The sequence below is a fragment of the Balaenoptera musculus genome, chromosome 2 (assembly GCF_009873245.2).
Source record: "Balaenoptera musculus isolate JJ_BM4_2016_0621 chromosome 2, mBalMus1.pri.v3, whole genome shotgun sequence".
Classification (NCBI taxonomy): Eukaryota; Metazoa; Chordata; class Mammalia; order Artiodactyla; family Balaenopteridae; genus Balaenoptera; species Balaenoptera musculus.
The window spans coordinates 143,079,193-143,093,199 of record NC_045786.1 but is presented as its reverse complement, the minus strand read 5'-3'; the positions used below and the strand labels follow the sequence as shown (position 1 = coordinate 143,093,199).

Here is a 14,007-nt window from a genome sequence, read left to right as displayed (position 1 = left end):
TAAGAGACATAGAATTTAAATAACCATCCCAGGCCAGAGAACTCATAGTTGAATTAGGCAAATCATAAACACAGAACATTGTGGGCCATACTTAAGGGATCATTCCCTTAAGGGTAGACAGTGAAATACTTTGGAGGAGGACACAGAACTTGATTTTGACGGACAATGGAAGGAAGAAGGATCTCAAGAAACAAAGGAACTCAAGGAATGAAGGCAACTTCTTTCTAGGAGAGGGAGAATAAGTATGATTTGGCTACTATGTTTTCTACTGATTTTTTTTTTCTACTAAAAGAGGAAATATGTTTATGGCAAAATGTCAAGTAGTAAAGGAAGGTATAAAGGAAAAATTAAAACATAAAATTTTCCAATGGTGTATACCCAAAGGAACTGAAAGTAGGGACTTGAACAGATATTTGTACATCCATATGCTCTTAGCAACGTTATTCACAATAGCCAAAAGATGGAAACAACCTAAATGTCCATAGATGGATGAATGGACTCAAAAAAATAACAGTATGTATGTAATGAAATATTACTCAGCCTTACAAAGAATGAAATTCTGATACGTGCTACAATATGGATGAACCTTGAAGACATTACGCTAAGTAAATAAGCAGACACAAAAGGACAAATGTATGATGCCACTTATATGGGAGTACCTAGAGTAATCAAATTCATAGAGGCAGAAAGTAGAATGGTGGTTACTGAGCACTGGGGAGAGTTATTGTTTATTGGGTACAGAGTTTCAGTTTGGGATTATGTAAAAGTTCTGGAGATGGATAATGGTGATGGTTGTACAACACTGCAAATATACTTAACGCCACTGCATTGTATGCTTATAAATGGTTAAAATGGTGCATTTTCTGCTATATATGTTTTACTACAATGTAAAGTCTCCAAACAATTCTAGCCTAGAGGTGGTGTCCACTAAAAACTTCTTTTGTAGCCATCTAGATATGCAAGTACAAGCATAGATATGCAAGCATAAGCATATTCATTCAATGTCTACTCTTTGGGACATTCATTTAGGTGCTGGGAATTCTGCAGTGAACAAAACTGGCAAGGTTCCTGCTGTATTGGAGCTTTTTAAAAATTTGTTTTACACAAATGGATGTTGGTATGCATACTGTTTTACACCTCGTTTTTTTCCCTAATAAAGACCTTTGGTCATCTTTCTGAGTTAGTTCTTACAGATCTACTGATTGAGTGGTTGCATGGTGTGCCCTTGTTATGGATGTGATATAATTTGTGGCTATTATATTGAATGGAGGAGGGGAGGCAGAGGTATAGAGCTTACAATGGCTTGCTGCCCATGTTTGCTCCTGTTGTAAGTTAAATTTTTATTCGGAATATAATATAGGTTTGTTGTAAAGAGTCAAGCAGTGCCAAATCTATAAAGTAAAAGTAAAAACCCTCTTAATCTGTCCTCTACCTCTCTTTTAATCCTGTTCCCTGGAAGTAGTAACCACTGTTTACAGTCCATTGTTCATCCTTCCAGATGTGTATAATGCATTTGCAAATGTAAAGAATATGTAGAACATGTATCTTCTCATTCTCCAGGAGCTGGCTCATGCAGTATAATATTGCTCATTCAACTCAGACTATTGAGAATTATGCAGAGGAAAGAGCTGGACTGAGCTTCATGAGAGCCAAGTTCTGTCTTGATCCTGCTACTGTGACAGGCAATTCCTCCTCAGTTGTCATTTGTCTGGTGTCCCATAGTCAGCGAGATCACATCAAGGAGAGTGCTTTGGAAACTTTTATGCTATAAATACTAGCATATTTAGAGTTCTTTGATTGCAAGCAGTAGAAACCAACTCAGGTTCTGTTAGACAAAAAAAGGGGGGGACATTAGTGGAAGGATTTTAGGTAGCAAATGAAGAAATATTTAAACAACTGGGTCTCTGGAAATTCAGAAATTTCTCTGTATCTGTTCAAGATGTAATTTCTGGGGAAAAGTGAGTGGCTTAGAGGCCATGTGTCTACTGATGGTTAAGGGGGTAGAGTTCTGGGTTTATGTGTCCCATCAGAATCTCACAGAGTTGAGGAGATGCAGTTTTGGAAAGTATGGGATTCAGGCTGGCAAAACCAAATGTCAGCCTTGAAATGTCAGCTCTTTTAACTCTAGATTCTTACTTGCCTCTCAAGGAGGAGATGATCGCCGGGTTCTACTATGGCACATGGAACAAGCTATCCACTCCAGAGTTAAGCCCATACAGCTGAAAGGAGAGCATCATTCCAACATTTTTTGCCTGGCTTTCAACAGTGGGAACACCAAAGTATTCTCTGGAGGTGAGAAGAAGGAGATTTCCCCTTGGGAAATTGTGGCTGGGATTTCAGATAAAGGAGTGCTAAAATTATTCTTTAATTTTCCTTCCTTTATCTCATTGAGTTGTGGAATTACTGGTTTCCCATAGCTTGTCTTCTCTGCATTACAGCAGTTTAGACACATGTATTAGACTAATGTCTGTCTGTCCTTTCTCTCCTTTGCTCTTGTTCTTTCTCTCTTTCTTTTTTGGTAGAAAACTTTTCACATTGCAGTCTGGTACACAGAAACGTGTTAGAAAGAGTACTTAACCTTAGTATGTGTGGTACACTCTGATTTTTTTTTTTTTTTCTATTCTATTCTGTTTTGTTTTTAAAGATTTTAAAGGTTGTGACTCAAATTGGTGTATGACCCATGGGTGGCTCCTGTTTGAAAAAACGTTGTGTTGGGGTATAATTGGAATGGCTTTTGCTCAAGCCAGCCTCTTGATGATGGTGTCCATCAATCACACTCCTTTCTGACCACTACGTTTCTAGCCCTGACCTCTCTTCTGCACTGCAGATTTCCCCACCAAATATTTACCTTTGTTTTCCAAAAGTAATTTAAATCCAGCAGATCTAAAACTAAGATTATTAGTCCTTCTCCCCTGCACAAATATTTCCTCTTGTTTCCTGGTTTCCCTTTCTCGGTTATTATCACCATTCAACTAATTATGTAAGTTGTTAGGTTTAACTTTTAAGAAACTGCTGACATTGGAGCATTTTCAGCTTACAAAAATGACAACTTCATGTGGTTCAGTCTAATAGAAATCTCAAAGTCAGCCTCAGACCTGCCTTTCTTTGATTTTCACATCTTGTAAGTCACCAACTACACTGTCAGATCTATTTTGAAAGCCTCATATCCATCCTTTAGTTTCTGCTCTCTTGCTATACCCACTGCTCTGATTCAGGTCCTCATCTTTGGCCTGGACTACTGCAGTGTCCTGCTGTGATTTCTACTACTGGTATCTAACTCTCCTTATTCATTGCTTATACGAGTTTTCTTCAACCATGTGAACCTTTGACCCTACATGTCCATCCACAGGATAAAGCCTAAATCCAGTCTACCTATCGGGCCTCATCTTCCTCCCCTGCATCTTGTGCTCTAGTTCACTAAATCACTTGTCATCTTAAGTGCCCTGTGCCTTTTGCCCATACTGTTCCTCCATAGGCCATGATTAATTGTCCAGACCCCACCAATTCCCATAAGTCTTCCATCGGTAAGAGTTTTGAGTTATTTGAGTTTCTATTCAAGTGTCTCCTTCCCCATAAAAATATTCCCACTTTGTGCCATGTACTTTCACCCTGCTCATAAAGGACACAATTGCTCCTTTATTTGTGTCTCCATTGTAGAGCATATCGCTACAATAAGGTAACCCGTCTTGTCAACTATTAGTTGTTTGTGCAGGTGGACTGTGAATTCCTCAATCTTATTCATTCCTCTCGTATCCTCAGCACCTCACACTGTGCCTGTTACCTAAAAGGCATTAGTATGGGTTTGATTTACTTGGTATGAACCCACCATAGAGTTACAGTGAGGACTTTAAGATGACCTGGCCACATCTCTACTGCTTATGCTTTTAGCATAGAGTGGGAAGTTTTTTTACTGTCTTCATTTTGGGATTTTTATTTTTTGGCTATATAAACCATTTGAAGGCAGGACTACACATATCATGGATGCAGTATTTTTAGATTCCTTGAGAAATGCAAGAGAAAAAAATTGTGGATAAAAACTTTCCCATTATTTAGGATCACACTATCATTAGATTTTAATGCTATAAAAGATGATCAGGGTATGAATAGTAGCAAACGTTTGTTGGGGGCTTAGTCCTACTCCAAATGCTTTTATATTCTTGTCTTCACGATAACTCTATGAAGTAGATACAATTGTTATTCCTATTTTACTGAGACATAGAAAAGTTACAGATATTTTTCCAGGTCTCACAGTTAATGAATGTTTTGTTTAAAAAAAAAAAAAAAAGCTAGCTTGGATGAATGGATTGATTTGCCCATGATCATTTATTCTTTTCCTGAATAGCTACAGTTTTTTGTTTTTTTAATCATCCACTGGATAATGCATTTTGGAAACTGTTATTATGTTATATCTACATGCTATTATGCTTTTTCAAATTCTCTATAAGAATATCCTATCCTTCTTCATTATTTTTATAAACCTTTTTCTAATTAACCCTCCTAATTTGTAAATATTAACATTGACTTTGTTCATTTGTTTTCCCTGAAATCTTTAAAATACTGAATTGTAATATGAACAGGATCACTTTGCAGGAATTACCAAATGTCTGCTTTTTCCCTTGCAGGAAATGATGAGCAGGTTATCCTCCATGATGTTGAAAGGTAAATAGATTGTTGGTTTATGAAGGTAATTAACTCCATCTTTCGTATGAAGAAAGGCAGGTATGTCTTTAGACCGAAATAGTTCTTGTTTTTTGAAGAAAATAACATGAAATCAACTGTCCTTTGCTGAAAAAGATTTCTGTAATAGTTTTGAAATAAAATTTTGATTTAAAAAAGATTTACAAAGTTGATATAAAATTATAGTTTTCAGGTAAAAATTTAAAGGGAGAGGTTGGAAGGGAAGGAAACATAATATTTAACCCTCACAATAATTTTATGAGGCAATACTATTATGATCTCAATTAGGAAACTGAGGCATAGAGATATTAGGTAACTTAAGGTCAAGTGATGTTAGGATCTGAACGTAGGCAGCCTGGCTTTGGAGCCATGCTTTTACTCACCATGCCAGACTGCCAGGAATCCCTCTTCTACCCCTGCTGGCATCAGGGCTGCTTTAAAGCTTTCCCTCACTTTTTGGAAATCCAGCACCACCCCCAAGACTGTACACAAGCAGATGCATTCTGTAGTAAGTGAAAACATGAAACTCATCAGTTGAGTCACTTTTTTTGGGGGTGGGGATGTTAGTTCCCCGAACAGGGATTGAACCCGGGCTCCAGCAGTGAAAAGCGCTGAGTCCTAACCACTGGACCTCCAGGGAATTGCCTTGAGTCATTTTTAAATATGCTTATTTAGTGCAAAAAACAAACTTGTCATGAAGTCTTATCTCTTTAGTAATACTTTTTTTTTCAGCCTGGAAGTTGAATACCTACTTTTTAGTAAATGTAATATCCTTTGGGTTTAGCTAGGTTGACTTTCTCCTGGAAATGAAAGAGAACTCCATTCTAGGAACTAGAGGGCTTTAACTCTGCACTACTTTTGTGTGTATGTGTGTGCCTGTGTGCCTCTCTCTGCTCTCTGTCTCTCAGCAGTGAGACCTTAGATGTGTTTGCTCATGAAGATGCGGTGTATGGCTTGTCAGTGAGCCCAGTGAATGACAACATTTTTGCCAGCTCCTCAGATGATGGCCGGGTTCTCATCTGGGACATCCGGGAATCTCCCCATGGAGGTAGGGTCACTGTGCAAAAGGTGGTTGGACTGTGTTGAAGAGTTTGATGTCAAGTTCATAGCAGATCCAGTCTATGACTTGAGTAGCCTGGGTAGAAGTGCTATAAAGGGAGAGGAAACTCACATAGGGACATAAATGTATCTCTGGAGGTCCCACCTTACCCCTGAGTAGTCAGAAGTGAGGCACCTTTGCCAGTCCTCCTCCAATCACTTGTGAATCTCCACAGACCTTTGCACTTGGAGTAAACACCACAGTATCTTGCTGTGTAGTAGCCCCAAGGAACAGAACACGTGGTGCCTCATTTGTGGAGAGTAGCCACCAAGCGCCAGCTTTGTGCGTGGTGCTGACATGCGCATATTCTTGGTTATTTACAGAGAATGGGGGTGTTGTGCACTGCGTTACATCCTAGATCCAGGGTTGTTATTTTGCTGAAAGAACCACAGGACCTCACCTTCACTGTGCGTAGGAACTTAAAATGATAGCGGATACCCTCTGTTTAAGGGGGATTGTCTGGGTGAGTTCCTCTTCCAAATGTGTTCTTTGGGTCTCTGAAATGTAAAATTAAGAATTTGTCTTGTTGAATTTCTCTGAAGTTCTTCAGGAAATGCATCTTTTCAGCTCATTTCCTGCGGAGAGACTTCTGTCACTCTACCTTCAAAGGCTCTTTCCTCCAGCATACCCTCAGTGCCACCCCCAGCCCCACTCTTGGTGCAGCTTTGTCATGACCATACCTATGTACATAGAGTTACTATCTTGCCTACCTTGTCTGGCAGACTCTGAGTCTTTTTATTCTTCTATATTCTGAGCATTTAATATGCTGGTCTGTGCTCATTATTGAGGTTCAGGCTATAAGAGAAGTTTGTTCTCAGAGTCAGGCAGGCATGGTAGCCAAAAGCAGCAGCTATGGTTGAGTGAAATGGTTTGCTTGGTACGTGGACTTCTCCTTTGTCTGAACTGCCTCGTGGCTGAGATTATTGAGCACTCCCTGTGCCCAGAGGCCTGTGAAGTATCACATATGGGAATCATAGACTGAGGAGTGCTTTCTGTCTATTGCTTCTAAACAACTTCCATAGGAGTATGTCCCCCACAGGCAGCAAAGTGATTCCTTCCTCACCTGGAGCCAGCTAGTATATGCAAGAGGCTGCAGGGTCTCTAGGTGAAGTTGATTAGAAACTGGCTGGATGCAGGAGAAGTTCAAGTACTAGATGCCTTTATTTTTTTTTTAAGTATTCCAACATTGGAAATGAAATCTTAAAATTCTAGACTGAGGCTATTTTCTTTTCAATTTAGGCAGCAATATTACCAGAAGGAAAAACTGCACTATTGTTTTATTTTGTCTTCATTAAATCTTTGTGTAGTTTTAAAACTTTCAACTTCTAAAGCTAGTAAATTTGGATTCAGGTATAATAATCCTACCAGTAATTGACTGTGAATTTTTTTAACTCATGAGGAATTCAGTTTTACTTACTGTAAAACAGCTTAACTTCCCATTTACAGTGACCATTTCTGTTTTGTTACAGGATCTGAATAGGTACTATGTTTATTTCTCGGCATTATAGCTTAAAATTTGTGTATGTGTGTGTAAGTTGCTGTTTGCAGACTTTCTGGTGCAGAAGATGTGTGCCAGGACTTGTGGGGACCTTGTGAGTAAGCGTGGCTACTGGAATGATGTACTGCACTGGCTTCCAGCCCACTGGGGTGATTGTTAGCGACTGTGCTCCTCTTGCCTTCACAGTCCTGCTTGTCTGCCTGCCACGGGCCCAGGAGTGCCTGAAGTGGACTGATGAGAATTTCTCTCTTCACAGAGCCCTTCTGCCTGGCCAACTACCCATCAGCCTTTCACAGTGTCATGTTCAACCCTGTGGAGCCCAGGTTATTGGCCACAGCCAATTCAAAGGAAGGAGTGGGACTCTGGGATATTCGAAAACCTCAGAGGTGAGCCCCCTTTACTCAGAAGTTGTTAAAACTTTCCCCTGACTCAACTCGCAGGTAATGTCATCAGTCAGCAACAGTCTTGAGAACCTGATTGGCAGTTGATCTCAGTTGGACATCTCCCAACATATCCCAGTGTCTCTGAAGCCAGGGGAGACCCTATTTCCAAGGGGCAGGCAGTGTGAGATACCCACACTCCTTGCTAAGGAGGAATCATAAATTATAATCTGGACTCTAGACAGCATCAGTTCTAGGCAAACTTTGCAATGGCAGAGCTCTCTTCAGCACTACCTTCTAACTTTAGGTCCAGGGTTCCCCAGATGCATGGGAGGCCTTCTGGGGGAGTGATGGTGATTTGTTAAACGCATTGCCCCTGAACTGGGGATTCTTAACCCTGGGCTGAAGGGGATGTGAGCTTCAGGAAGACTGTGAACCCCCAAACTGCGTGGAAATTATATTGTGTATTCATCTAAGTATGTTTTTCTGAGAAGGGAGTTTAGCTTTTTTCACTTTCACAAAAGGACGAGTGACTACAACAATAAAGGTTAAGAGCCACTGCACTACAGTGTTAGGGACCTAATGTGTTCCCCTTCTGTTTGCATTATTAAAGAGTACACTTAGGACAATTCTGAGCTGATGGTCCGAATCACTCATGGGGGAATTTCAGACATCATTAAGAGAAGTATGTGGATGGAGCAAGTAGGAGCCTCTTTCATGTTCCTTAAATCCCATGGGGGAGAGATGACCTTTTATGGCATCTGTACATGAAGCCAAACCTTGCTTTATGAAAGATTTGCATGCATTGCTAGCTCCTCTGAAAATTCTACATGGAGGTAACTTCCCACTTTAAGGTACTATTGCAGAAGAGTATCATGGAAAGTAAACGAGGTTATGACTTATTTCATGGGCCTCGGATGAAAGGGGCAATTGAGTACAGAGGATTATCTTCCTTGGTGATTTTTTGTTCTAGCTAATTCTCTCCATGGGGCAGTCTGATGAGGTTGGATCTATGGCAGATCTGTGTAGCCCAGAAGGGGATCCCTGGTGTTGAGCAGGGCTCCCTGAGGCTCCATAGGGCAGCAGAGATTTCTCCTGCTCTCTGTTGCCTATGCACCTGGCTCTTCCTTTTCCATGTGGCTGAAATGCGTGTAGTAGCAGGACCCCTGCTGTGCCTTTACGCTGTGTGCTGAGGGAGGCTTGTTCTCTGCCAGGAAGACAATCTCCTGTGTTCGGCTGTAGCCTCCTCTGCCACTTTGGGCTCTTCAGGAACAACTGTTCTGCCTTGTCCTTATCACAAAAGGCAGAATTTGGACTAAAGATGCCAGCTTTCTCCCAACCTGCTGTCTCCCATACTGAGAATGAATAGCTGGCAACTGGAGTGAGCCCTGAGCTGTTCATCGCCAGTGGAAAGCTTGAGTAGTTCATGATGTCAGCAGTGTCTTGAGAGAAGAGGGGGGTTGAACGTTTACGCTTCTCCCGATTTTCCTCTACCAGCTTCCTACTGTGCATTATATTTGGACCCTCCTCCCCTTTCTACTTGTCTCCTCACTAAACATGGCTTCTTTCTTTTTAAAAAATTCTAAGTGAGATTTCTGCTTTACTTTTATAGTAACATTTATTAGATTTAAGGCCTATATCCAGAAAAGTGTAATGAAAAGAAAAAAAAGATAGAAAAAGAAAATCCCATCTCAAGATTATCTCTGTTGCTTGTATGTTTTTTTAAATGTTTTACATCAATACAGTACTTCTCTTTCCTGGTCTCTAGTCACTATCTCCAAAGGTAACTACAGTGAACAGTTTCTTATGTATCTGTCCAGAACATAACTTAATGCGTGTAACTCGTGTAAAGAATATATATCCTTAAAAGAATTTAGACTAAAGGAACCACATAATAATACCACTGTGCTCAGCTTCTTTTTTCAATTAATAATATGTCTTGGAGCTTTTTTCATATAAGCACTTGCAAATCTAGCACATTCTGTTAATGGCTACATGGTATTCCATTCATATCATGTACCCAACAACCAGACTTCTTGTTTCCTGTTTGGGCCATTATAAACTATGCTTCACTGACCCTGGTCACACATCTATCTTGGCCTACCTTTGCAAAAATGTCTAGGTAATTGCTGCATCAAACAAAGAGTGTATGTTTTTACATTTTTTATAAAAATTGTCAAATTTTCCCACGACCACAAAAGGCTGCACTGATTTACAAACTTACCAACTGTGCATGAGACTACTACATGCATCTCCAGACCGTCATGAACACTTAAACTGTTGCAAGTCTTATGGGGGAAAAATATCTTCTTGTTTTGATTACTTCTTCATTTATGGGTGAGGTTATGTGGTTTCTTTGGTAACCTATAGTTTTCAAAGCCCATGTGGGAGAAAAGTCATCTAGTAGAGCTAATTGGCAATCTTGACTGATTCCTTTTTTGGAATAAAAGGAGGAGCACAGTGCTGTGGAGACTAGGATGTTTTTACCTGTTTCTTTCAACTTTTCTAAGGTTTTATGGATATGAGACAGAAAAAGGGTATGAAATATTCTTGAGGTCCTGTTCTTCACATCCACTAGTGTTTGGGGATTAAACTGCAGATCTTTTCTGTTTGAATTTTCTCAGTGCAAGTTGGCGTGGGGAGAAAGAGACAGCCCTTGTCTTTTCCATGCAGGATTAATTATGCTGAGTTGCAATGGATGATTTGTCTCCTAAACACAGCTGCCTAGAAACCCCAACCCAGATCTTGGGACAATTCTGAATTGCCTGGGAGGACAAGCCTGGAACAGGAGAGATGATCTATTTCAGGGATACTTAAAGTCTAGGGAAAGATTTTAGGGAATTTGTGAACCCCTTGTAATTGCAGGTAAAATCATGTGTGCTTGTGTATCTGAGTGAGCACACGTGGCATTTTTTTCTAGGGACAAGGAGAGCTTTTACCAGGTTCTCATAGAGACCCTTGAACCCCAAGAGGATGAGTCACTCAGTGTTCTAAAGAGTCTTGATTTAGAGCCTATTGTGGTTCCTTAGCAGGCTTCTAAGTAACTTCCAGCTTGTAGTAGCTTGGGCACATGTGTGAATTCTGGGCCTATTCAAGTGACCCAGTGGCTCCCTAGAAACAAATATATCTCCGTGGAACAATAAGGGGGGCTCACATTGAATATCTTTTCCTTCCTAGCTTACCTTATGGGTGGTTCCATGCTGGAATGGTTTCCCTGCCCTACCCCAAGCCTAAGCTGTGTCCCTCCACTTTAGCAGGTAGCCCATAGGAGTGTGAACAGGTTCATATTTGTCCTACTACTGCCCTGAAATAAGCTGACTAGAGGGCTGGCTGGTAGAATAAAGTGTCAGCTCTAGAAGGGACTTCAGTTATCATCTGATCTGACTTCCTATTGTACAGATTGTAAAGGGAGGCAGAAGAGCTTGATGGTTTAGAGTGTAGGATCTGAAGTACATCCTGGGTACGGAGCCAGGCAGTATACCTTAATAGCCATGTGATCTTGAGCATGTTACTTCACCTCTCGGTGCCTCATAATAATAAATAATAGCTAACATTTATTAAGCATTACATGCTGGGGATAATGACAGTTATACGAATAATTCCTTATTTAATCCTATGACAACCTTATGAAATAGATTCTATTATTCCTATTTTAATGATAAGGAAGTCAAGGTACAGAGGTGAAATAACATGCATATATGTGTATTATATCCTCCCCTGTATGTTCTAGTTTTCTTTCATCTATGCCTCCTTGAAATAAAACTTTGTCAGAATTCCTCTCAAATTTTTTTAATACAGGCCTGTCCAACTCTAGAGTCTGAGGCCTTTAGAGTTTCTGCCTCCCTTTTCACTGTCTTCTGGCCCAGCCCCAGTCTTCATGCTGACTTCCCATGTTTCTTGCTCTCCTAACCCTGGAAACCTACACATGCTCTTAATTTTTCTTTTGTAAAGCTTTAGAACAGAGGTTGTAAACTAGTTGCGCATAGGTCATATTCAACCCACGGAGATATTTTGCTTGGCCTACATGATGTAATAGTGTTTAGAAAATTACACAGAAAAAAATCACAGTTTCTAACATCTCTTGAAAAAGTCAAAAAATCTGATGTCATTGGACCTTTATTCTCACATGGGAACAGTCAGCCGAAGTTGAATCATGGGTTCCTCTTTAAACCTTTGGGATGTGTTACAGGTTCCACCACTCCTTGATGTCTTCATCCAGGTGTGCTTCTCTCATTTATGTTACTTCCCTGGTCATGTAGTCATTGGAGTTTGAGGGTCTGCTTTGGGGATTTTAGTGGAAATGAAGGGGCCATAGCTGGGGAACTTGAGTATAAGTGACTGGATAAGAGAAAACTTCACATGTACAAGTATACATTGCAAGTTTGGGCGAGGTTTGGTTTATTTCATTTAGATTATTTCTGCCGATGTCTTTTCACAACCATCCTCTCCTTTATCACTGCCAACATCCCAGTTATGATGTCTTGCTTGGACTATTGCAGTGGCCTCTGAACAGTTTTCAAAACTGAACTCCTTGAACATCCAAAGTGTTCAGGGAAAGTGAAGTTTTCCCTGCTGTTACTCTCCTTGTCTCACCGTTTTCGTTGCCTGTTTTAGCTGTCTGCTCACTCACCACCTCTCTCCCTTCTCGTATCTTTAGTTTGTCAGTTTTTGTCAGGAACCGTTAGTTCTGTGACAGGTAACAATGTCTTGCTTTGACAAGGATAATAAAGAGAGTGGTTCTTTCCCACTCAATAATAAAACTAGGGCAAGCCAGGAATTCCTGTAAAGACTTACCTTATAAGCTGGTGCTTTTACGTGTTGTGTAAATGACACATTTGATAATGGGTAATGAGTTCAAATTCCTGCTATCAGAAAGGAATTGCTCTTAGTAACTCACCTGGCTTTGGGGCCTAAATGTTCTCTCGGCCTGTGCCAATCCTACTTCTGTAGAGACCAAATTAAGTGTAACTCCTTGCCTTCTGAACAGCTAGGCAAACTCTGCCACATTGCATTTGCGGGCTGCTCATACTATTATGGGAAAATAGAGCCCAAGTGTTCAACTTCAAAGGCCCGAAAAGGCATTTATACTCTGCTTTCTCACTCTCCTCTCCCACTCACCCACCTTTACTGTTTATATGTATATATCCAATACTCAGGCAAATGTCCCATCTATTGAAGACTGTAATAAAAGCTTGGTTTTTTTCCCCTGAAACTGTATACCTTTAAGTTCTGTATTTTTATTAATGTCGCCATCACTCTTGTACTCATCCTGGCTAAAATCCTAGAGTCCCATTTGACTCTTCTGTTTCTCCCTCCCTCTGCCATGACCAGCCTTGCTCTGTGTTAGTGCCTGGCCACTATTTTCAGTTCTTAAAGCCCCTGCCCTATTTCAGGTCCATATCACTGTTTCCATAAGGTGTTGACTACACTGGCTTCTTAACCTGCCTCTCGTTTCTGGCACATAGCACATGTCCTTAAACATCACTTTTGCCATTCCCCTACCCAGGAGCTTTAGTGGCTGCTTTTTATCTTTGTTCATGGCCATATCCCCAGAACCAATTATGCGGGATGCTCCAAGAAAATGGTTTTTTTTGGAATGAATGTATGACCTAGTTTACTGGATGAAATAAAAACTCGTTACGCAAGCAGTCAACCCCTTCACTGGTACCAGTGTCCCTTCTCCCCTTGTAACTCCTCCTCTACATACAAACACACATAGAGGAGAATTTCTCCCTTTTTCTTGATTTTTCTTTTCCTATTCAAATCCTAGTTACCCTTCAAGGTCCAAGATCAAATGGAAGCCCATCAGTGCAGACGTCCTTGCTGTGTCTCCCTGTTACATACTCTTAAAGCTTACTTTTCTCGCTGTGTCCCCAGCATCTAGCCCAGTTTTGGCACAGAGTACATGCTGAATGAATGAAGCTTTCCCTCACTTCTAGCAGAAGGGATCGCTCTCTCCAGAGCCTCTGTAAAGTATAATGCTTACGGCCTGTGGCATTCATGTTGCATGTCTCAGTCACCGCTTTTGCCATCATTGATTATCTTTACTGTGACTATGTTTTATCTCCAGACAGACCAGTATTATGTCTGTTATTTCCTTCCAATGCTCAGGAATTACTTCTCAGGAAGGAAGCACTTGTCCTAATCTGTACTATTAATTCTTATGTTTTTCTGTGGATTTTTAAGGACAGAGCCATGTTTTATTTATTTTTAATCTCTATTGCCTAGCACAGTGCTTAGAATGTTACGGACCCTCAGTAAATATTGAATGAGTACAGTGTTACACTCATCCCAAAATAGTACGTATTCTCAAAGCTAGCTTTCTGTAATGTTTTCATTAACTCCCTGAGTGT

The 14,007-nt window shown here is 40.5% G+C and overlaps 1 protein-coding gene across 2 annotated transcripts in view; it reads left to right on the top strand.

Moving 5' to 3' along the window:
• Positions 1–14,007, top strand: part of DCAF5 (DDB1 and CUL4 associated factor 5) — a 105,124-nt gene that overhangs the window by 29,280 nt on the left and 61,837 nt on the right. For both annotated transcript variants that reach the window (XM_036842461.1, XM_036842462.1), the window contains exons 2-5: positions 2,149–2,292; positions 4,623–4,659; positions 5,586–5,725; positions 7,531–7,660. In XM_036842461.1, coding sequence (XP_036698356.1) covers positions 2,149–2,292; positions 4,623–4,659; positions 5,586–5,725; positions 7,531–7,660 — 451 coding nt within the window. The remainder of the gene's footprint in view (positions 1–2,148; positions 2,293–4,622; positions 4,660–5,585; positions 5,726–7,530; positions 7,661–14,007) is intronic.